This window comes from Heterocephalus glaber, unplaced genomic scaffold (assembly GCF_053883595.1).
Source record: "Heterocephalus glaber isolate CG9 unplaced genomic scaffold, H.glaber_assembly_v1.0 deba00001555, whole genome shotgun sequence".
Classification (NCBI taxonomy): Eukaryota; Metazoa; Chordata; class Mammalia; order Rodentia; family Bathyergidae; genus Heterocephalus; species Heterocephalus glaber.
Genome location: NW_028258346.1, coordinates 4,947,314 through 4,970,301, shown reverse-complemented (window position 1 = coordinate 4,970,301; position 22,988 = coordinate 4,947,314). Strand labels below are relative to the sequence as shown.

General features: G+C 47.2%; 1 protein-coding gene across 1 annotated transcript in view; it reads right to left on the bottom strand.

Moving 5' to 3' along the window:
- Positions 1 to 22,091, bottom strand: part of Laptm4b (lysosomal protein transmembrane 4 beta) — a 45,112-nt gene extending 23,021 nt beyond the window's left edge. The window contains exons 1-2 of the mRNA XM_004850148.4: positions 21,681 to 22,091; positions 7,400 to 7,511 (exon numbers count right to left, since the gene is read on the bottom strand). Of these exons, the coding sequence (XP_004850205.1) occupies positions 7,400 to 7,511; positions 21,681 to 21,779 (211 nt within the window). The 5' untranslated portion in view covers positions 21,780 to 22,091. The remainder of the gene's footprint in view (positions 1 to 7,399; positions 7,512 to 21,680) is intronic.
- Positions 22,092 to 22,988: the final 897 nt, after the last annotated feature.

The window sequence follows — 22,988 nt, the reverse complement described above, 5'->3', positions numbered from 1 at the left end:
AGTACCACTGAGCTAAATCCCCGGTACTGGATGAGAAAACATTTTAAACGAGAGGTGTACAAAGCACATTTGAGGTCAGAAATGCAGGTGCCGTCTTTTTTTTCTTTGTTTTTTTTGGTACCAGGGATCAAACTTGGGACCTTGCACTTGGAAGGCAGGCACCGGAACTACTGAGCTAAATCCCCGGCCCCAGATGCCGTCTTTAAAATGTTACTGTTCCTTAAATGAGTCTACAGATTCTAACGATGCGTGAAGATGCTGACTCTTAAAAGGTGAATAGGTGAGACTCAAAAGGAAGATAAAAGGCAAGGTAAGACAGGATCAGAAGACAATCAGTACCTCTCATTACTTAGAAGAGTATGCCCTCTTCAAGAGACATACATATTTTAGTTTATTTTATAACTTTAATGCTTACTCAGCCTCACATTATTCTTGGGTCAATGGGGAGGATAAGCTTCAATTCATTTCACATGCAAAACCTAAGGCTGAGTGACTTAACTCCTCAAACGTGGAGTCTGTTTGCCCGCACTGACGGCATATCACACAGATTCATACCTGGGCTGCATCTGTGTTTGGGCGGCTTGGATTTCCTGCATGGAGCCAGCACCACATCAGATGCCCACGGCCCTCGTTCTCCTGTCCCATCTCTAAGTGTCATTTCTCCCCAGTAAAGCAGCCACTGTTACCCCACTTAATTCTTCCAACAACCCTGTGAGGTGAGGATGGAAACTAAAAAATGGGACAAGGACCTTACCCAGGACTGCCCAGTAGTGGAGCCTGAGATATTTATTCGACCCAAGAAGTCTGACCAGGAACCAGGAGCCCAGCCACAGAAAACCCTCCAGAACTAAATTTCACTTAATCTTAGCTTTGTGGTTTTCTTTTTGAGACAGGGTCTCACTATGCATTTCAGGCTGGCCTGGAACTCACTATGTATCCCTGGCTGGCCTTAAACTCAAGCGATCCTCCTGCCTCAGTCTAGTGCTGGGATTTCAGGTATTTGCCACCTCCCCAGTTTTATCCTAATTTTAAATTTTTAAATTTATCTTTTCTAAAGGATATAACACTCAAAGAAATTTAAAAGGCATAAATTTTTTTTTAAAGTATGTTCTTGAAGTAGAAGATATAAATGCAGGTAGAAAAAAGATTAAAACTAATTTTAAAATTGTACTCAGGAAAGCTGCAACTTCAGGACACAAAGTTATCCAAGATTGCAAAATTTTTCTCCTTCTAGGAAATGCACCCCAAAAATATTCCTAAAAGCCTAAAATACCCACAGTCTGTAGAACAGTCCCTTCTTTGTATTTCACATGTAGATCATGCCCCTTCATTGCTTCTCAACTGTAAATTGGGTGCCAGGTTTCTACAGATTCACAAACTCTACAGATATCCACCCCAAAACACATCCTGGCCCAATTCTCATGCACCTCACCAAGGAGCGGGCCCTGCTGTGCCCTCTGTAACTCTGCCTCTCACCGGTGTCCTGTAATTCCTCTCTGTGATGTAGTCAGGGAACCTACAAACTACCCCATCAGTGGGGCACACTGAGCTCCCCATCTTTGAGGAACATCCTCAGACCGTGTCTGGTGACACTACCACCACTCACAAGACACTATTTACCATGAAAAGATTAACCTGAAGCAAGGCATGGTGGTGTCAATAATAAAAGGGCTGAAGGGCTGGAGATTTAACTCAGTGGTTCCACTGCCTGCCTCGAAAGCGCAAAGACCCAAGTTCGATCCCCAGTACCAATAAGTAAATAGAGAGATAGATAGATAGATGATAGACAAGATAGATAGATAAATGGGCTGGAGACTGGCTCAGTGCAAAGGCTCTGGGTTCAATTCTCAGTACTGAAAAAAGAAATTGAGATGAGGAAATTTTCAAAATATACTATTCTTATAAATGATTCTACTAACCACACTGAATTCACTTAATATATCCCAAATGGCCCTCCCATGACGGCCAATTCTGGGATTTTCTTGTACTTTTTTTTTTTTTTTTGGCACTGGGCATCCAACTCAGGACCTTGCACTTTCGAGGCAGGCGGCAGAACCATTGAGCTAAATCCCCAGCTCCTTTGCTTGTACTCTTGAAGGTGGGCTGGCGGATTCAGACCCCTGGCCACCTCCCATGTCCCACAAAATAACTTAAGACCAACAACAAGGTGAGGAGACTGGGAAGATTACCGGACAGCAGAGCTTGGAATCCAGAAGCTTAGCTACTAGTTATAGCAGGGAAGGAAGACAGGAATTTAGGAGCAAACAAAGGAGGAGGGAGAGTTCAGAGGGGACCGCATTTTTTTCCTCCAAAGGAAGAATGAAGAATTTACCAAAGTCTTTGATATGTGGGTTGAGTCTTTTTTCCCATCCCTCATAATTCACGTACCACAAAATTCATCATTTTTAATATGTACACGCCAATGGCTTTCTTCAGTATCTTCACAAAGCTGCACAACCATGAGTGGCAGAATATTTTCACCCTTGCAAAAAGAATCCCCTATTGCCTCTAGCAGTCACCCTGTTCCTGACGACCCAGACCTCCTTCCTGTCTTTGAGGAGCTGCCTATTCTGCAGGCTATGTGGCCTTGCATCCACTTGGTTTTCACAGTTCATTCATGCTGGAGCGCCTGAGGATTTCAGAGGAGCTAGGAAAAAAGGGAAGGGCTAGCTTATTAAATAAATATACTTAGGGCCGGGGATTTAGGTCAGTGGTGCTGCCACCTGCCTTGCAAGTGCAATGTCCTGAGTTTGATCCCCGGTACCGAAAACAAAAACAAAAACAAACAAATACATAAATAAATATACTTAAACATCAATTTTGGAGATTCTCTCTGCTCTCGAAGATAAAGTGATTAGCTCCTGCCAGCTACAATCTTACACTTAAGTATTTATATTTACTTAACTTTCATAAAGGTTCTTCAATAGTAGAAAAACCAATAAACATTTTTGTGATCATTTTCAGTAGGGAACCAAGCTGTATGACTGGACTTCAGGAAAATAAACTTAGTTAAAAAAAAAACCCATATTCTACATGGAAAAATTCCATGGACTCACTGGACACTCAACCAAGGAAGACCCAAAACACTGGAAACCATATGGTGTAAGGGGACTTTCCAAAGTGCTATACAAGCTGCATATTTACTAACGATTCTTGAATTGTATATTTTAAAAGGGTACCTTTTACGACATATAAAAAGATGTCACAGACAAGACACAAAATGGAAAATTGTCAAATTTAACAGTCAGGAATTTACAAAAGGATTTCCTGTGAACTGGACAAGTTGATGCTAAACACAAAAGAAAAAGCAAAATTATCAAGAATGCGCAGAACATTTCTCTTTGTTGTTTTGGCAGCGCTGGGGATTGAACCCAGGGCCTACAATGAACTACATCCTCAGCCCCCTTTTAATTTTTTTGAGTCAGGGTCTCGCTATTTAGTTCAGGTTGGCCTGAACTTACTATGTAGCCTAGGCTGGATTCAAACTCATGGCAATCCTCCTGCTTCAGCCTCCTGAGTACTGGGATTACAGCCGTGCACCACCAATGCCCAGCCATTTATTTTCTTTTTAAATTTTGAAACAGGGTCTTCTCACTAAGTGGCCCAGGCTGGGGTGGAACTTTCAAACCTCCTGCCTCAGCCTCCCGGAGTGTTAGAATTACAAGCATGTGCCCCTGCACCAGGCTAGAACATTTCTTAGAGGACAGGCCTGAGCTTATCACACATTGAAACAAACCTGCAGAGCATGATGTATGTTGCAGCCACAGACTGCAGTGGATTCGGACTTCCCAGGTGGGTACTGGGTCAGGCAGCTGAGTCTTCTCTGTGACTGGGCCAACCCTGGGCTCTGTTCCTGTTCTGTTTGGTCCAGTTTGACCAAGAAGCCTCCTAAGGCAGTTTTAGAAGTTCTCCTCCTAGGAGGTATCTGATCATGCTCAGTGTCTGCTCAAATCCCTCCATTTATCTTTCCCTGGATTTACCCTATCACACCGGTCTGCACTCAGCAAGAAACATGCCAAATCCATACTGCAAGAGCTCCCTCCCCCTTTCAAGATTCCCTCTTAGTCATTTTCTAGCCAATGACCCATGGCTACTCCTTGGCTACAAATAAATCTCCACCCCCCACTGGCCGGGCTGGGAGTTGCCCCACCTTCCCAGCTGCAAACCCCACCCAAGGGTCCCTTCGGAATGACCTGCACCATCTGTAACAAGCGGCTGACTCATTTTTTCTAACACACTGCAACCCAGAAAGCAAATGTTGAGAATGCACCCCGTCCGTGAGCACTTTCTACAAAGCTCAAGCTTGGGAGAATTATGCAATAGATCAATTAGATGTACAAAGTTCGTGGTAAATGTATAAAGAAAAGGCAGGACAACTCAGAAAGCAGCTCTCTTTGAGCAGAGGAAGCAATGCAATCAGAAAGAGGTAGCCAGAGCTCTGAAATTGAGGTAAAATTCAACTTCTTAAACCAACTGGCATGGCAGGCTCACAAGTGCTTGCAGTACCAACTATCTGGTGTATTTTATAAATATTGTTCTGTACCTACTCAATATTTAGTAAGAGATAATTCTATGAAGGATGAGGAACTACAGATCATTGTTAATGAAAAAGTAAGGCTGGTTTCACTGTACATGCAACTTTCCCGAAAGATTTAACATTTCAATCCTAAGTTCTGGAGGAGAGCTGGTGCTTGCTCCTTATCTCTGCACTCTGGGGGGCTGAAGCAGGAGGATCACAACTTCCAGCCGAGCCTAAGCAACGCAGCAAAACTCTCCCTCAAAATAAGATTAAATTTAGGGCAGGGGATTTAGCTCAGTGGTTTCACCGCCTGCTGCACAAGCGCAAGGACCTGAGTTGGATCCCCGGTACCAAATAAATAAATAAATAAAAATAAAATTAAATTTCAAAGGCTGGGGATGTAACTCATGGAAAGGCCATGGGTTCCATCTCAAGTACCTCCCCCCCACACACACTCAAGATCTGGAGAAAAAAATGATCCTCATATTAAATCTATGCTGACTTAAAACTATTCTGATTTCAAACTATTAAAATGTAGCCAGGCACGGTAGTGCATGCTGACAACTCCAGCATTCTGGGAGGCTAAGGCAGGAGGATCAGAACTTCAAGTCCATCCTGGGCAACTTAGGGAGACCCCAAATAAAAAGGGGGGTAGGCAGGAGATGTTCACTTCTCAGAACCATCATTAAAAAAAAACAAAAAGCGTTCAAAGTAATTACAAACTAACTGCTCATTCAATCTTTTCAAGTATGTGAAACACAAGTGAAACCTCACATGCACTGGAATTCATCTCCAGGACATTATGAATTAGTATTTTCAAGTCCTAACAAGCACCACGCAGCCCACAGAGGCAGCAGCTTGAGCTCTGCAGTGTTCTCACTGGACCAGGACAGAGCCACGCAGGGGGTCATTTAACACTTCTTTTTCTAACCTCAGCTACCTTAGGAAAAGAATCCTCATCCTGGAAATCATGAAAGAGAATTTATTTTCAAATGTCAGTCAGGGCTGGGGATTTAGCTCAGTGGTTTTGCCGCCTGCTGCGCAAGTGCAAGGACCCGCGTTCAATCCCCAGTACCAAAACCACCCCCCCAAAAAAATATCAATCAAAGATTGTGTGTGTAAAAAAAATAAAAGATAGGGGCTGAGGATTTAGCTCAGTGGTTCTGGTGCCTGCCTCGAAAGCGCAAGGTCCCGAGTTCGATCCCCAGTCCAAAAAAATAAAAAAATAAAAAATAAAAGATTGTGTGTGTAGCTTGTACAGGCTTTAAACTCAGGGGAAGAAAGGCAGAGAGCTATTAATTTAATATTAATGAAACTCATCATCCTTTCTGGACGAATTCCTAAGGGTAATCGGGTTATTCAGAATAGAGAATAAGAAGGGTCTGGCAGAATTCTGTCTCGGGATGACATGGTCCCGGGTCCTGTACCCTTGCTGTGAAACACCCATGTAGAGGAGGAGGAGGGTGGACACAAAGCACTGAGTCCTCAGCTGCCCGCCCCCCCCGTTAGCTCAGCCTCAGGTTCAATCCTGGGACTGAGACTCCTTCGTCCCATCTCCCTAACACAAATGTCACTTTTTAGGCTGATGTCCTCAATTGTACTCTGCAGTCTAGACTTCTTCCCAGGGCTCCTGCCTGAGAAGTCCCATTTCTCCCCTGAAGGGCACTCCCCCATCTCCATGGTAACAGCTCTGTGTCACACTGAGCATCTAGGTGGATACTATGATTTTCTCTTTCAGAAGGGGAAACTAAGGCACAGAAAAGTAACTCGCTCAGGGTAGCACATTTAAACCTGGAGGGGCCAGGATTCAAACTGCCTTCTGGCTTGAGCTACTTACCTATCAAGGATGTGTGGGTAAGATGACTTTGAAAAGTCTAGCTATAATCCTAGCACTCTGGGAGGCTGAGGCAGGAGGATTGCTAGTTCAAACATAGCTATGGCAACTTAGTGACACAATGGGATCCTGTCTCAAAATAAAAAATTTTGAAAGGCCGAAATCAAAGCTCAGTGTAAAGGCTTGGGTACAAAAAAATCCCTAATGTGAACCAAAACAAGGGGCTGGTTTCCTCGCCCAGGCATGTTCCCACCCCGACCCGAGCCTTCCTCACCCCGGTGGTGAGACAGGTACAGGTCGGCTCTGACCCCTCCCCCCGCAGCACTCAGCAGTCTGCCAGCTCTCTCACACGCTGTGGACCGCCAAGGGCACACGTCCAGCCTTCCTGAGTCTTCCAACGTTCCCGGCGTCCCTCGAACTCCACTTCTGCCCCCAGCCGCTCTTTCCTCCTCACCTGCCCTCAAGCCACACTATTTTCACACCCAAGGACTGCCCCAAAGCCAGTGAGGAAGAACAATGCATGCCCTCCTGCCTGGGCCACCGGGGCGCCGGCACACAGTCAGTCTGTGGGAAGAGTCCCCAGTTCGTTCACCAGGGCACTCGCAACCCTGGCCCTCTCCGCACAGGAGCGGCTTGGCCGCCTCCAGGGGAGAAGGCAGTGACTGAGCCACCACCTCCTCGCCTGAGGGGCCAAGCACCCAGGGTGAAGTCTATGCCACAACAATCACTTAAAAAGCAGTAAGCTGGTGTTAGGCCTTGCCTAGACTCTTAGATCAGAGGGAGAACGTGAGCAGTGTGCAAATATTCCTTTGTTTGATTTGTAACGATGGAAAGAAGAGACCATGAAGGGCCGGGAATTTGGCTCAGTGGTTCCGGCGCCTGCCTCGCAAGCACAAGGACCCGAGTTCGATTCCCGGTACCAAATAAAAAAAAAAAAAAAAAGAAGAGACCATGAATCAATATTTGTACTCTAATAGGAGGGACAGCAGCCACCCTTCCTGTCCTTGAAAAATTCCTAAATATCCACAGTTGTTACCCACACTTACTGGCATCATCCATGAACTCCAAGTCCCCTCCCAGTTCAGAAGTGGAGAAGTGGTACTGATCCGGGTCGGCCAGGGCGCTCAGCAAAATCAGCAGCACCACGGCATTGGTGATCTGCAGAGAGGAGACACACGTGAGGCAGCCGGCGAGAAACCCAGTGTGACGCCCGGCCTCAGGCTGAGGGAGGCGGACAGGCTCCCGGGGCCAAGGGAGGGCAGGAGTCCCACCCGGGCCCCCACCCACACTCACACTCACACCCACACAGGGCTCAGCACAGGACCTGCAACTGGCTGGAAAGCACACGTATGCTCCCGCTGGCCAGGCAGCTGGGGAGCTGAAGGCCAGCGCCCCAAGTCCGGGAGATCTCTGACAGGATCAACCCAGGGCGACCAAGAACAGCAGGAGCCAGCCTCGGGAGCGAACAGAGTTCCTGCAGCAGCACAGTGACAAGGCAGGCTGGGGGGCCACGTCTGTCCTCTCCACTCTGCTGAGGACACTGCCCTCAGCCACTGGGAACCCAGCCTAGCCACGTGGAAATCATCTTCCCCAGAATCTCCATCTCAGCTCTTCCTTTTTCTGTTCCCTATCCTTAAAATCTTAGTAACTGGGCTGCGGATTTAGCTCAGCGTCACAGCGCCTGTCCGGCAAGTGCAAGGTCCTGAGTTTGATCCCAGTTAGTGGGGAAAAAAAAAAAAATCTTAGCAACTATGCTGGGCATGGTAGCTCATGCTTGTAATCTCAGCACTCTGAGAGGCTGAGGCAGGAGGATCACTGCAAATTCAAGTATAGTCTGGGTACATAGCAAGACCCTGTCTCTAAAAACAAACAAACAAAATACATATTATTACAGTATCTCCATTAATAATGAAAAATGGACAGCACATAGGAACTATGCTAAGCTCTTCTCTCTCTTCCACCCTGCAATAACCTAATGAAGCAGGTGCTGAAAGACCCCGAGTTACTGACAAGAAAACAGGCTCAGTGTGAGGAACATCACCCAAGACTGCACAGCCAACAAACCGCAGAGATGGGAATCAGGAATTCAGGCTCCCAGACCTCACCTCTGCCAGCCACCTCTCCCTCCCTCCTTGTCGCCCTCACTGTGTGCAGCCCTGGTGGCCTGGGCCTGAGCATCTGCAGGCTGAGGCCGCATCCTTCTCTGCATTCAGTTCAGAAACTTACGTTTTCCTCTTCTCAAAATGAAGGAAAAAAAAGATTTTCGCTGTGCACGAAACACGAGGTACAGCACATCCCAGGGCTCCAAACTGTCCTTGGAGGGGCCTGTGTTCCTGCAAGGCTCAGGTTATGGGGCTGCCCGCCCACTCCAGAGCTGATTTCAAACTGCCGACCTCAAGCAGTGAGCTGGTGTTGTAGGGCTTGAGATTTATCTTCCTGCCTCTATCTTCCGCGCTGTCTACTGTGATCTGATTTTTTACAGTAGAGCAATGTGACAGCCATTCATTCCCCAGAGCACAGAGGACTACTTTAAACAGACTGCAAGCTTTTAGATGTGCAAAGGTGTATGGTGGGAAGTTGATCCCCTGCCCACAGTGGTTCTTAGCATTCTTTGTTTCTCTCCAAAGATCCAAAACACTTCACAGCACACTTTAAGAAGTATGTCTAGCAGGCTGGGCATTTAGCTCAGTGGTTTCGCCGCCTGCTGCGCAAGCCCAAGGACCTGAGTTTGATCCCCGGTAACAGAAAAAAAAAAAAAAAAAAAAATTTGGGGCTAGGGATTTAGCTCAGTGGTTTCACCGCCTGCTGTGCAAGCTCAAGGACCCGACCGAGTTCGATCCCCGGTACCAAAAAAAAAAGAAGTATGCCTAGTGAAGTCCATCTGAAGGAACTGTGCAGAAGACACTTGAAGGCTTACAGGAGAGCACAGGCTGGGCCGTGGGGCCACCTAGGCACTGCGGTGCTCAGCACAGTCCTTGGCATTTCATTCTCTCTACACGCATACATTTGAAAAAGGCATACAAAAGATCAGCAAAATTTCATATGAATCCATATAACATTGGGAATACACTTTGAAAAACACAAACTTGGAAGCCAGGCATGGTTAGGCAGCTGAGGCAGGAGGATCTCAAGTTTGAGACTAGCCTGCACTCTGTCTGAAACTAAAAGACAAAAAAGAGCTGGGGATGTAGCTCAGTCTGGGAGGCTCTGGGTTCAATCTCCAGTACCACCAAAACAAAACAGAGCAAGCCCATAAGTTTGGAAATCACAGGTGGAGCTTTAAAGGCAAGGTGGAAAAGGGAGGGCAGAAAAGACAAGACCCTGACAAGACAAAGACATTGTCTTTCTTGTTTTGTCATTGTTGTTTGAGACAGAGTCTGCTATGAAGTTCCAACTGGCCTTGACCTCACTAGGAAGCCCAGTCTGGCCTTGAACTTGCAGTGATCCTCCTGCCTCAGCCTGCATGAGGTGGCATCCTGGTCTTTAGTCACCCTCGCTGGTGAGCTCTTTTGAGAAGAGGAAACTGTGGCCTTTTCTCTCCAAAGTGGGTCCTGGGCCCCACACCTGTGCTCTGCTGCTCCTGGAAGGCTTCCATGTCCCTTGTATCTCAATCCACATGGTCCCCTCCATGCTCTGTCACGGGTGTCCAGACAAAGATCTCGGGGCTGGAGTAAAGTGAGATGGTGTGCTACTGCAGTGCACTCCACAGCAGGACGGGATGCCCCCAACAGGGTCTGTGCTGAAATATGGGAAACTGGCACAGCCCGGACACGGGGAATACAACGGGGAATTCAGGAAGGCTGGAGACTACCCAAAGGAGTAGGCGCAGGACAAGCCACAGCAACTACTGAACACTGTCAGATGGAAAAGGTTAACAAGAATTTCAAGCCTCAGGTGGACATGGTGGCCCATGCCGGTAGTCCCAGCACTTGGGAAGCTGAGGCTGGAAGACCTTGGACTTCAAGGCCAGCCTGAACTACAGCAAGAGCCTATCTGATAAGAAAAAAACCTTGAAGCTTCAAGAGGATTGAGTAAGAACTTCCCAAGAGAAAATGGAAATCACCCAGTCATCGGTCCCCACCAAGAGGCAGGAGTGTCTGCAGGGAGCAAAGCTGACCCCATGCTCGCTCCCTCTCCTCCCTCCTCTGCCCTGCCACTTGCATCCGAAGTGTCCTTGCAGTGCTGCCTATGTTCCCGTTCCCATTCTTGACCATGACTTCCACATGTAAACAAGCTCAACCTTTATGCAACTCCTGAAATGGCGTTAGGCTTTGCAAGTTCCTCAAGGGTCCCTAAACAATCCAGCACTTCCCAAGTGGAGACCCAGCCTTGCAACCTGAATCTGGGCGCCAGAAGAACTGCAGGCCCCAGGAGAACACTCACACCCTCAGGGATGGTATTCAACAATAACCAGAAGTTAACGCACAAAATCAAATCCAAAAATGATCACTGCAGACTTTTCCATGCTAAAACTTGAAATTAGGACAATGCCCAAATACAATTAAAGCAAAGTATCATTAACTTATGCAAGCATAAAAATAATATTTAATATTCACAGAAAGTGTTCACAGTACAATGTGAACTGTTCACAGTATAATAAAAACGGCAGTATAGAGGCCAGGGATTTAGCTCAGTGGTTCCACCGCTTGCATCACAAACACAAGGACCTGAGCTCAATCCCCGTACCAAAAAAAAAAAAAAATGAACACCCGGAAAGCAGCTCAGTGGAGTGCTCACCTATCATATAGGAAAGCCCTGGGTTCAATCCCCAGTTCCAACAACAAAAAAAGAATTGAAAAATTAAGAGTTCAATCCCTGGTACCCCCCCCCCAAAATTAATAATCAAAGTTTTAATTATGCAGACAAGAAAGAGTTTTGGATCAGAAACGTTACGTGTCCAGCCAGGTATGGTGGCGAACTCATGTAATCCTAGCACTCTAGGAGGCTCAGGCAGAAGGCCAGAAGGTTTGAGGCCAGACTGGGCAACTTAGTGACTTAGCAAGACCCTTGTCTTAAAATAAAGTAAAATTAAAAGGGATGTAGCTCAGTGCAAAGGTTCTGGGTTCAATTCCCATACTGGGGGAAAAAAAAGAAATAGATGTGCTGCTAAACTACTGCCACAACAGGGAAAAGTAAGAAGACTGACCTCACAGCACCATAAGAGGTCAAAAGACTACAGGGCAGCTTCAGTGTGTCAAGAGATGCTGTCAGCCTAAACCAGAACAGCCAGCAGAAGTACATCTCTAGAATGGGGGCCAGGCACAGACTTTCAAACAACCGTCAGAATTCACCAGCACGGGGTCCTCACTAAGGAACCGTCTAAAGAGTTCAGGCTGAAGGACAGGACCCTAGACAACAGGTCTGAGGGACAAAAGAGAATGACAGACCACGTACTACCCATGTTTTGGGTGATATGTCCATTTTTTACACAAAAATTATAGTGACTGCAAAATATAACAATATTGGACAAAGAAAGAGTGTAAATATGTGGGTAGTTTTAAATACAAGTCAATGTTTTGGGGGAACTTTTATATGGACACTAAAAATGCAAGTCAAGGGATGTCAGGAGTTAAAGGACTTACATTACTCAAAAGAAAGGCAAAGGTACTGACTCTGGCCAGGCATGGTGGAGCGCACCTGAGTAGGACTGTCTGGAGGCCTGCCTGGGATACACACGAGTTCAAGGTCAGCCTGAACTACAGAGTGAGACCCTGTCTCAAAAAAAAAAGACATTAAATATGTTAACATTTTTTGGACTTTGATAACTACATGCTACAAAATCTCTGGCTTGAACCATTCAAATAAGAGTGCAACTTCCAGGGCCGGGGATTTAGCTCAGTGGTTTCACCTCCTGCTGTGCAAGCACAAGGAACTGAGTTTGATTCCCGGTACCAAAAACAAACAAACCAACAAGAGTGCAACTTCCAAAATAGCACATAGGGGAAATGGATAAGAATGCAGAGATTTGTGTTGTTACCTCAATACTAATTAATATTTAATTGTCAGTTGATATTTATTTCCTCTACTTGACCAGAGAATCCACACTGGCAGGGACTTGGTGTGCTGTGAATCGCCTTAAATGAACTGCCCGCACTCAGCCATCCTACCACACAGGGTGGCCATCTTCAGTGAAACCTGCTTCTGGAGGAGGAATGAAGAGGGAGGGAGGGAGGAAGGAAACCAAATAAGGATCAACATTCCTTCCAGGCTTAAGCTGTTGACACTGTTCTTCTCAGACGCCAAGAGCTCATCCACAGGCAGCCAAGGTTCTCTGACCCACAAGCTAACTGCATTTTCTTTTTCACAGGACTATGTTTCCTACTGAAATGGCTATTCGTGTTACCTTCGTTTTACATTTAAAATAGTTTCCACAGTCAATTAAAAGCTCTATTAAGACCGGGGATTTAGCTCAGTGGTTCTGCCTCCCAAGGTCCTCAGTTCTATCCCGGGTATCAAAAAAAAAAAAGAAAGAAAAAAAGCTCTATTAATGAAGCACACCTCAAGGAAAATGCATTTGCATGTTGCCTGATCAATAATCATAGCTATTTTTACGAGCTGTTCTGTGATGCTCTCTGAACAATTTATAGAAGTATTAACTCCAATTTAGAGAGGAAAACTGAAATCCTGAAACAGGTCTTCTCGTGTAGGCTGGAGTGAAAGCCTCTTGCAGTTATTCTAGGGGAAGACGGGGCTCCCCCAGGGACTCAGGAATAAAGCCACTCTTGGGCCCAGGCTTGGCGGGCATGTCCTGAACCCCTCAGTTAAAGAGGACATCTCCCAGCCTTCCAGGAAGCCAGTCACATCTTGGTTCTGGCTCCTGGGATACAGGTGACAGGTGGGTCATTTCTACTTCACATTATTAAAATAATGGAGTGCTTGTCCCGACAACTGGCCCTGTGCATTCCACAGTGCCGAACAAACACAGTGCCGGGGCACTGGCTCCAAGCGTGCAGCTACGTTCAGGTAAACAAGCAGCCTCAGAACCCAGTGGGAATCCACAGACTGCGGGTGGCGGGGGTGTGTGTGTGTGTGCCTGCACCGTTAAGAGGAGATACGTACTTTCTCTCCTACCAAAGTGCTGCACTTGTGCACCTCTTACAGCAGCTCTACCTGGGACGAATGCAGAGGTTTAAAAAAGTAAACACCAACACAAAGAACAAGGGGAACAGAGGCCAAAGAAGCCAGCGCTACCTTAAAGAGAAAACAAAGGACTCAGATCAGCAGCCTAGAACTAGGAAGAAGGCATCAAATCTGGGACCACAACAAAAGGGCCTCCCAGAGGCCAACCGTCTTTTAAAGCATGCAGGAAGCAGCCAGGCGCTGCTGGCTGGAGACTTGTTCCTTTCCATCCTGATTATTTGTGACCCCTTTTGTGAAGATGGATTCACCAGGCTGGCCTGATGAAAGGCTATAATATTCAATTCATTCCACCATCATGATTAGCATCCTCTAAAAGAAAACACATAGCCCTGTTAGGAAAAAGGAACAAAAGAAACAAGAGGTATGAGCTCAGTGGGTCAGATTTATTGCAGAACAGACCTGAGAGGAAGCCCTGTGGCACTAGAGACCAGACCAGCTGCTCTCAGGCAGGCTACGGGGTCCTTCGTAGGGCCATGCAGTGGGGAGTGTGGTGAGAGCCCAAGGATGAGGCCTGGGAAAGAGCAAGTAGTGGTGGCTGCTATCAATAGCAGGGCTGATAGTGTTAGAAGCCCCTGGGTGCAGCTGTGCTGGGAGGGGTGGTTTAGAGGAGTCTCTGAGCAGGATGTCGGGTCAGATTCCTTCACTGAGGACAGGTGTTCGTCTCAGCAACAGTCATATTTCCTCACTGATATTAATAAATTGGCATCCTGGCTTCATGTAGGAATCCACTCACTGAGGTCAGCCAGGATGAAACCAGGTGTTCAGCTTCAGGCAATGAGAAAATCCCATCTCGCTTCCCGCAGGAAGGGCAGACTGCAACCATCCCATCCCACCCAGCGTGGCCTCGTCACACATCCCCTTCTGCCAGCCCCCAGCCCACTGTGAGCACACGTAAGAGAGCCCCCTCCAAGCCAGGGCCACTGGTTCATCGCCCCTGCGACACCAGGCACTTCCACCGTTAAATAAAAATTACAGGGGGCCACTGTTTTGGACTAAGCCCCCAGTATGCTCCCAGGGACGAAGCTAGAAATCAAGATGGAGTCACTCAAACTAACATCCTATCACCAAACTGAAACTAAACTGCACCTGACCTCAGCAATCAGGATTAGAGAGAGAACAGCAAGATTTCCCAAACAGGCCAGTTTCACTGGCATAATTGTGACACATGAAGCACGAAAGGCCACTAGGACACAGGCTTTGTGAGCAAAAACTGCTGATTTTATTCCACCTCGGCGCGGATGGGTTGAGATGGAGAAATTGGCCGGAGATGCAGCAAAGTCTCGTAGGGTTTGGGGAGGGGAGTGCTGTCTTAAGGAATCTGAGTGGAATGCTTTGGAGAGGCTCCCAGGACAGTCACAGCAGGTGTGTAGGTAATATTGGACTTATCAGAGCCTGGAGATTGCACATCCTGTCCTAAATTTTCTTTATGGTAGCCTGCTCTGTTTACTGAGGGCAGCATGGCCCTTAGTGGTTTCCTGTTGTTTGTTGATAACAGCATGTTTGCTGAGGGTCTCACCCAGGTCAGGCATGACAATAATGAAGTTCCTTCAGCCTTTCATTAAAAAAAAAAAAAAGTTAATCTGAAGTAACCAGATGCTAATTAAATTGTACAATCTGATTTTTGTTCTTTATTTTCACTTTCCTGGGCCCTTTTCGGTCTGTAAAAACCTCTTCTGCTTGGGCCAGGGATTTGGCTCAATGGTTTCGCCACCTGCTGTGCAAGTGCAAGGACCCGAGTTCGATCCCCGGTACCAAAAAAAAAAAAAACTATTCTGCTCTACAAAACATTTATTCTAGTTCATGGGATGCTGAAGTGCTACCAATTCTATAATCCAAAACAATGCAAATTAAGATCTTTAAATTGTGGGCTGGTGAATTCAGCTCAGTGGTACCATCAGCAGCAAGGTCCCAAGTTTGATCCCTAGCACCAAAAAAAAGAAAGATCTTTAAATTGTTACAATTTTCCCTTGGAAGCTGCAAGAAAAAACTTTAAACCCTTAAAAGTTTGTTTAGATCAACTGAGGTAATCTTTGCTTAAGGTTTGTATTCTTCAAGTACAATGGATTGGGCAGTTTACAGCTCTTCAACAATCCCCACCCAAATCTCCAGAAGCCTGGGGAGCGGGGGGAGAGAGAGAGGATGGGCAGAGGATGGGCACGCAGGGCACCCCCTCAGGGTTTCCACCAGCAAGCCTGGATGAGTAACAGTGCAGCTCCCCAAGACAGGCTGGGTAGGGAGGAGAGTTATAGCCTCTTTGGTCAGGGATGAGATTAAAAATTCAGTTGACAGAACATACGCTACACATTTAGCTAAACATAATACACTCTGCAGCACAGAATTCACATTAACTGCTTTAATACTTGAAAGTTGGTGGGCCAGGGATTTAGCTCAGTGGTTCTGCCGCCTGCCTCGCAAGGACCTGAGTTCGATCCCCGGTACAAAAAAAAAAAAAAAAAAAAGTTGGATACCAGGAAGATTGATATTAATAAACAACTTTTACAGCAATCTTTTTCTTTCCCAGTTTGCCTTTAAAATGTTCTGATGCACACAGGATTACTGCTGCCCTCTGAGTCCTAAGTCACCTGACACTTCCTCCAATTACTGTGTGTAGGGCCGGGGACTTAGCTCAGTGGTTCTGGAACCTGCCTTCCAAGCACAAGGCCCTGAGTTCGATCCCTGGTACCAAAAAAAAAAAAAAAAAGTTAAAGCCAATTACCGTGTGTACCCAATAAATAATGCTAGTTTGGGAGTTTGCCCACTGTGAGCCACTGACCTCCCAGCCCCCCATGTATTATGAAAAAATAGAAAAATGAATCTTCTGATGAATAAGTAAAATAAAATGTTCTTATGAGTGTAGTGGTGCACACCTATTACCCCAGCACTCTGTAGGCTGGGGCAAGGCCAGCCTGAATTGAACTACACAGCAAGACCCTGTTTCAAGAAAGCAAAAAAAAAAAATAAATAAATAAAATGTTCTGATGATCTAGCATAATAATTTTTGGCAATAACTTTTTAGCAATATAAGCTAAAAAAGATTAAAACCACCAGCCAATATTTCATACCACTGTCCTAGATCCTTTATATTGGGTGTGGGGGGGTACTTTTAAAACTCCAGTATCCTCCACTATCTGAACTGTTTCCATCGGTTCAATTACATGGTTACCTAGTCTGGGTGGCAAAGGTATTATAGACAGCCAAGTTAGACAGAAACAGTACAGGCAGTCAGATAGGGGGAGGCCGTGGAGAGTCAGACAAAGATGAAACACATCACAACTGTGGCCCAAGACACATCTGATGGCAACTAGGTCTGCATATTTCCTCAAAAGCCAAACAAGGGGCCTAATGAAGTCTAGATAGATATCAATCACCCCATGGGTGACCAAGACCTCTGGATCCATCATTTCCTAGGAAAGTCTTTGTTCTTTCCATGCACACTTATTATGTGACTTTTCCTCCGTTAGATTATTACCTAAGTGACTATACTCATAACCTTATTGGTTAATCATAGCTGCAACCCACATTGTACCCATGTGAGTTTTCCTCTAAAAATCTCCCTGTAAAGTGGGGTCCCTGGCTACCCACTCAGGTTCCTCCTGCCTCTCAGGAGCTATCCTCCTAATAAATACTTTCCTACTCTTAACCTCCATTGTTCCTAGAATTCATCCTTCTTCAATTTGCAGAGAACACGAGCTCGGCATCAGACATCTAACAGGTTGGGAGATATAATATTTCCATATTTTATCTCCTGTATCAAAGGGAGATGTACCATTCACTAACTGATAAAAGCCTCTATCTAGCATGTGTGATGCCCTGAGTTCAATCCCTAGTACTGCAAAACAAAACAAAACAAAAACCCTCGCCTATATTACTCATAGCATTAGCAAACGGAAGACCTGAGCAGAACGCCAGGCCTGTGTAACCCACACTCTGGTCTGGTCTTGTCCTCCTGTCACACAGATGAGCTTGCCATTTTAAGCTTCCTTAAACCCTGTTCCTAATTCTTCAAGGGCTCCTCACGGCCTGTAGAATAAACTCCAAACCCTTGTGCGTCAGTCTTTTGTTGATCGAATGTAGTACGAAAACGCCAGGCAAGGAGCTCTAGAAATGTAGCCCATAGTTTGGCCTGGGATTAAGGGCCAAGTTGCAGACTCCAACAGCTGGAAAGCTATTCATCTTGAATGAGCACACTGCCACTTACCCAGCCTGACTCAGGGTTACTCTAAGGTCTAAATAAGAACAAATGTGAAAGCCCACTAAAAGCCATCAATCGCTTTAATGTAAGATGTCAGTTTTACAGTCCTGCACCAGGCAAAAATCAATAGCTATAACACCAGAACTTCTCAGGATGGACAGAACCCATCAAGCCAGGCCCAGGGGTACACAGCCTTGAGGCTGGGTGGTGTGCAAAATGTGTATAGAGTTCCTATGGGGGCCGGGGATTTAGCTCAGTGGTTTTGCCGCCTGCCTCCCAAGCGCAAGGTCCCAAGTTCAATCCCCAGAACCAAAGAAAAAAAAAGAAAAAAAATTACAATGTGTCCTCTTTTGTTTTTTTCACTGGATCTGGCACTGTGCAACTTTTGGCTCTTCCCCAAATCAAACTGACCATGAAAGGAAAATGCTTTTAATCGATAAAGGCACCTTGACACGAAAGAGAACTTCCAGAACTGCTTCAGAAAATGGCAAAGATGGGATAAATGTGTTCAAAGCAAGAGAGCGTATTTTGAGGGGATTAATGACAATGTGTCAGGTACTGAAACAAATTTTTTTTTTAAGTGTAAACATTCGGGCTGGGGGTGGGGGTTAGCTCAGTGGTTCTGCTGTCTGCCTCACAAGCGCAAGGTCCCTGTGATTCCCGGTACAAAAAAAAAAAACACAAAAAATGTAAACATTCACTCCATTTTCCAATCACATCGCAGCATATTCACAGAATAAATTACTCAGCAACAGAAGGAATAAGCTACTGATACACTCCAACAGTGACTCTGAAGTTAGGCTAAGTGCGGGGAGCTTGACACAAAAGTGTCACAGTGTAATTCCATGCATATGAATAGGCAGTCACCCAAAGTGACAGAGGGGAGGTTGAGGTTAGCTAGGAAGAGTCACCAGGAACTTTCTGGGGTTTTGGAAATGTGCTGTGGGTTGGTAACAGAGGTGTGGCCATATGTCAACTCAGTGAATTGTACACAGCGACTGTGACTTTCACTGTATGTACATTACAGTTCAGTAAGAGGTAAAATAAAAGACAAAAAAGGATCTCAATAACTACCTGTAGCCACTGATCACTCCACTAAAACTTTTGTTATTCCAAGGCAAAAACCAAAATACATACATAACTTTAAGAGAAAAGGAGAAGGGCCAGGGATTTAGCTCAGTGGTTCCGCCACCTGCCTCGAAAGCACAAGGTTCCAAGTTTAATCCCTGGTACCAAAAAAAAAAAAAGAGAGAGAGAGAGAGAAAAAGAGAAATAAGGGGGCAAAAGATTGAGCTCAGTGGTGCTGCACAAGGTCCTGAATTCGATCCCCAGTACCAAAAAAATAAAAGAGAAATAGGACAGACTACAATGTCACAAACCAACCAAGGGACCTTGTAAATTACCTTGGTCTTCATCTATAAAAATGAGAATAAGATGGGCCGGGGATTTAGCTCAGTGGTTCCACTGCCTGCCTTGCAAGCACAAGGACCCGAGTTCGATCCCCGGTACCAAAAAAAAAGAGAGAGAATAAGACAACTGATTTCACCAGGAATACACAAATGAAGCTTATGCAAAGAATCTAGTATAGTACCTGGCACAGAGAGCTTAGTTTAAAAAAAAGGCAGTGGTGGGAAAAAAGCAGCAATCAGAACACTCGTTTAAAATATCATTTTTCGGGCTTAGTTTAAGGAAGAGCTATTAGCATAGACTCTTCCTCGACTATCTGTCCATACCCACACCCCTTTTCCTGGAATCTCTCCCCATCTCTAAATGCCTAGTGAAAGAGACAGAGGGGGGAGCCCTGCTGCTAGCCACAGGACAGTCTTACAAATAAATGCTCATAGAGTTTTAAGGTTTTGGATAACCAAATTAATTTTTTTTTTTTGGTACTGGGGATCAAACTCTGGACCTTGCACTTGCGAGGTAGGCGCCGGAACCACTGAGCTAAATCCCCGGCCCTAACCAAATTAATTTAAGATGTGAGAAAAGTCTAAATCGTTTTTGAAATGCAAAAGACTTTTTGTAAAATTAAACATTTTATCCAATGACCAACAATTTTACTTCTAGGTGTTTACCCAAGGGGGACAAAAAACTACACCACAGCAAGTTTTGTGAAGTGCTATTCAATGCACAGTACTTAAACCCCACTTCCCATAGGAGTTTACCTGCAGCAGCATTCTTTTTCACATCCCTTAGGAGACTTTTGATCTTTCAAAAAGCCATCACCTATTTCCACATTTCCAAATGGTGACACAGGAACACACCCCAACAACTTCCCACAAAGAGCTCGTGCTAGGCCTATGACCCAGCAGGCTGAGAACTTTTTTTAATCACACCAGTATGGCCAGGCTGGACCACAGCCAACAACCAGGCTCAAGTAGATTTATCTTTGCTGTAGATCACGGAGTACATTTGCCTAATGCAGTGCCCTAGATTTTTACAAATGACATTCACATTCACTAATGTATTTGCAAGTCTGCAGACTGGAGCATTTTCAAGGAGCACACAAGATACCTGCATAAAATGGTCTTCCCTGATCATCGATAAAAGTACTATTTTGAGCCCACTTACTAGGTTTCCGCTATGATTTTTGAATTTCTGTAAATAATTCCTTTGCTTTTAGAAAAGTCAGCGTTAAGCCAAACACTGATGTTCAAACTGCATTCACACTGTGGTAAGGACCCATGCACACTAAAGATCTGGCTCAAAGCTTTTAATGCCAAAAATTTCTCCTGTGGCCACGACTGGCACTGACTAAAGGAAAGTCGAAACTTAACAGCAGAGTGAGTCGGGTGTGGTGATGCATGCCTATAATCCCAGCACGATGGGAGGCTGAGGCAAGAGGAAGGACCACAAGTTTGAGCCCAGCCTGGGCCACTAACTTAGCAAGACCCAGTCTCAAAAAATTTGGAGAGAACTAGGGATGTAGCTCAGTGTGAAAGCCCTGGGTTCAATCCCCAGTACCACAAAACTAAATAAACACCACATAGGGGGGCAATGTTTCATTTAAAATGACAACGAATCAACATAATGTCCACAAGTATTGGGCCAGAGAGTTAGCTCAGTGGTTCCGCCGCCTGCCTCGAAAGCGCAAGGTCCCGAGTTCGATCCCCGGTGCCAAAAACAAAAACAAAAAATTATCAAGTATTAAAAAATGGGCCAACATAAAAAAAAAAACCTGACTCATGTTGAAGGAGATCATGCACCCTCACTTCAAAGTCCTGTCTGCTACCTGACCATCATTTTCATCGTGCTGCAGCGCTAGTCACTGCCGAGTCAGGAGCTCGGATCGAACTCTCCACCAGGATATCACGAAGCACAAAATACAGAGGACTCCGCGCTCAGGGTTGCCACGGTCCGGGGCTGCCGACCCCCCACGCGGGGGGCCCGGGGCAGCACACCGTCAGGTCTCCTCACGGCTTAGAGCAGTACTGCTCTCCTACAAGCAAGACCTTCAACGCGCCAATCCAAGGGAAACCCCAAAACTCGGATGCGCCAGGCAAACGAAGCGCGGGACCGCGGGTCCCTGGGCCGGGAAGGAGTGAGTGGGTGGAAGATGGCTTCCCCGGGGCAGATAGGAATGCAGCAAACCCCAGGCGGATGCTGCCCTGGAGGAAGGGTTTAAGGACTGGCAAGGGACCCCTTCCTAACCAGGGGACCAGGCCCCGCAGCCGTGGCCGCGTAGGAGCGGACGTGGGGAGCAGAGGGCGCCCCGCACCCCCGGCGACGCGGGAAGGGAGCTGGGCGCTCTTGGCCGGGTCCCCCTCCCGATGGCCGCGCGCACCCTCAAGGCGCAGCCCAGCGTGCAGGGACAGCACGCGCCAGAGGGGCTAGTCGGACACCTCCCCACCCACCCCCAACCCCGGCGCGGACCAGGACAGGATCCCCCCAGGCCCGGGCCCAACGGCGCCCCGCCCCCGCGGCCCAGCCAGCTGGGATTAAATTTCTAATAATACGACTTCGGGGAGGCCGGCGGGCAAGGCAGGTGCGCTCACCAGGTACCACACGCCAAGCAGGATGGTGCCCGTGCGCACGTGGCAGCACAGGCAGCAGCTGTTGGAGTAGAACCGCGTCCAGGGCGCGACCATCTTCATCGCTCCGGCTCCCGCGCCGCCGCGCGCTTCCAAGTTGGTGAGAGCAACGGCCACGCCGCCCCGTACCCGCGCTGCCTCCCGCCGGCTCCCGGACTCCCCTCCCGGCTCCTCCGCGCTCCTGCTCTCGGGCTGCTCGCCGACTGCAGGACCCGCACCGCAAAGGGGCCCGAACCACAGCCTGCGCTCCGGACCACTGCCTGCGCTCCGGACCACTGCCTGCGCTCCGGACCACTGCCTGCGCTCCGGACCACTGCCTGCGCTCCGGACCACTGCCTGCGCTCCGGACCACTGCCTGCGCTCCGGACCACTGCCTGCGCTCCGAGACTAGACCGCGGCGGCGAGAGGCGGGGCAAGCACAGAGAGGGGCGGGGCGGGAAGGGTGGGGAGGACGCGGAGAGGAGCAGGGAGGGGCGGGGTGATGCAGGGTATGGGCGGGGAGGGGCGGGGAGAGCACGGACATGGGCGGGGAGGTAGTGGGAAGAGGCGGGGCCGCCATTGTCACGTGAGCATGTTTGGGCTCGTGACGTCACCGTGGGCTCCGCCAGCTGCGGGCTCTGGGAGCAGTGGGGAAAGTAAATACATCCATCGCCGCCGCCCCCAGCCGGGGACTGCGGTGGGGTTCCGGGCCTTCCCCTCTAGTCTAGCCAGGGTTCCGGGCCTATTTCCAGTCTAATCTGTTACGTTCTCCTTCTATCTTGCAGATGATCCACAGGGGAAGTGCTATGCTGTGATTATCTTGCAGAGTGGAGGAAGGAAACCTGCGTAGTGTGATTCCGCTCCACCGCAGTACTTTGAAACGCTGCCGAGCCTGCTGAGAGTAATTTGTCTCCGCTTCCCAGCTCAATGACTGTGGAAATAATCTTTTCCCAGAAAATGGGATGTGTGTCAAGGGCACCCTCGCTGTGCTTGCAGCATTTTTAATCGTGACTACAGCTCAGGGGAAACAGTTATCAAACCGATTGCTGCCCTGAGGTCTCTCCAAGACACAACACCGAGCTGATAGGAACACAGCTTTGAGAGGGGGATTTCCTCGCAGCTGGTGTTTGTCTCCTCGGTCCTCATCCAAGGTTAGCCTAGGACCACCGGGAAAGCCGAGAATCTCAGCTTAGATTTTTAGCACGAATGGAAGCTTGATTTCAGATGCTGAGCGAGAAAAAAAGGATTCGACTTAAATTTTTTCCCGCGGGTTATTTCCGTTTATTTCTTTTG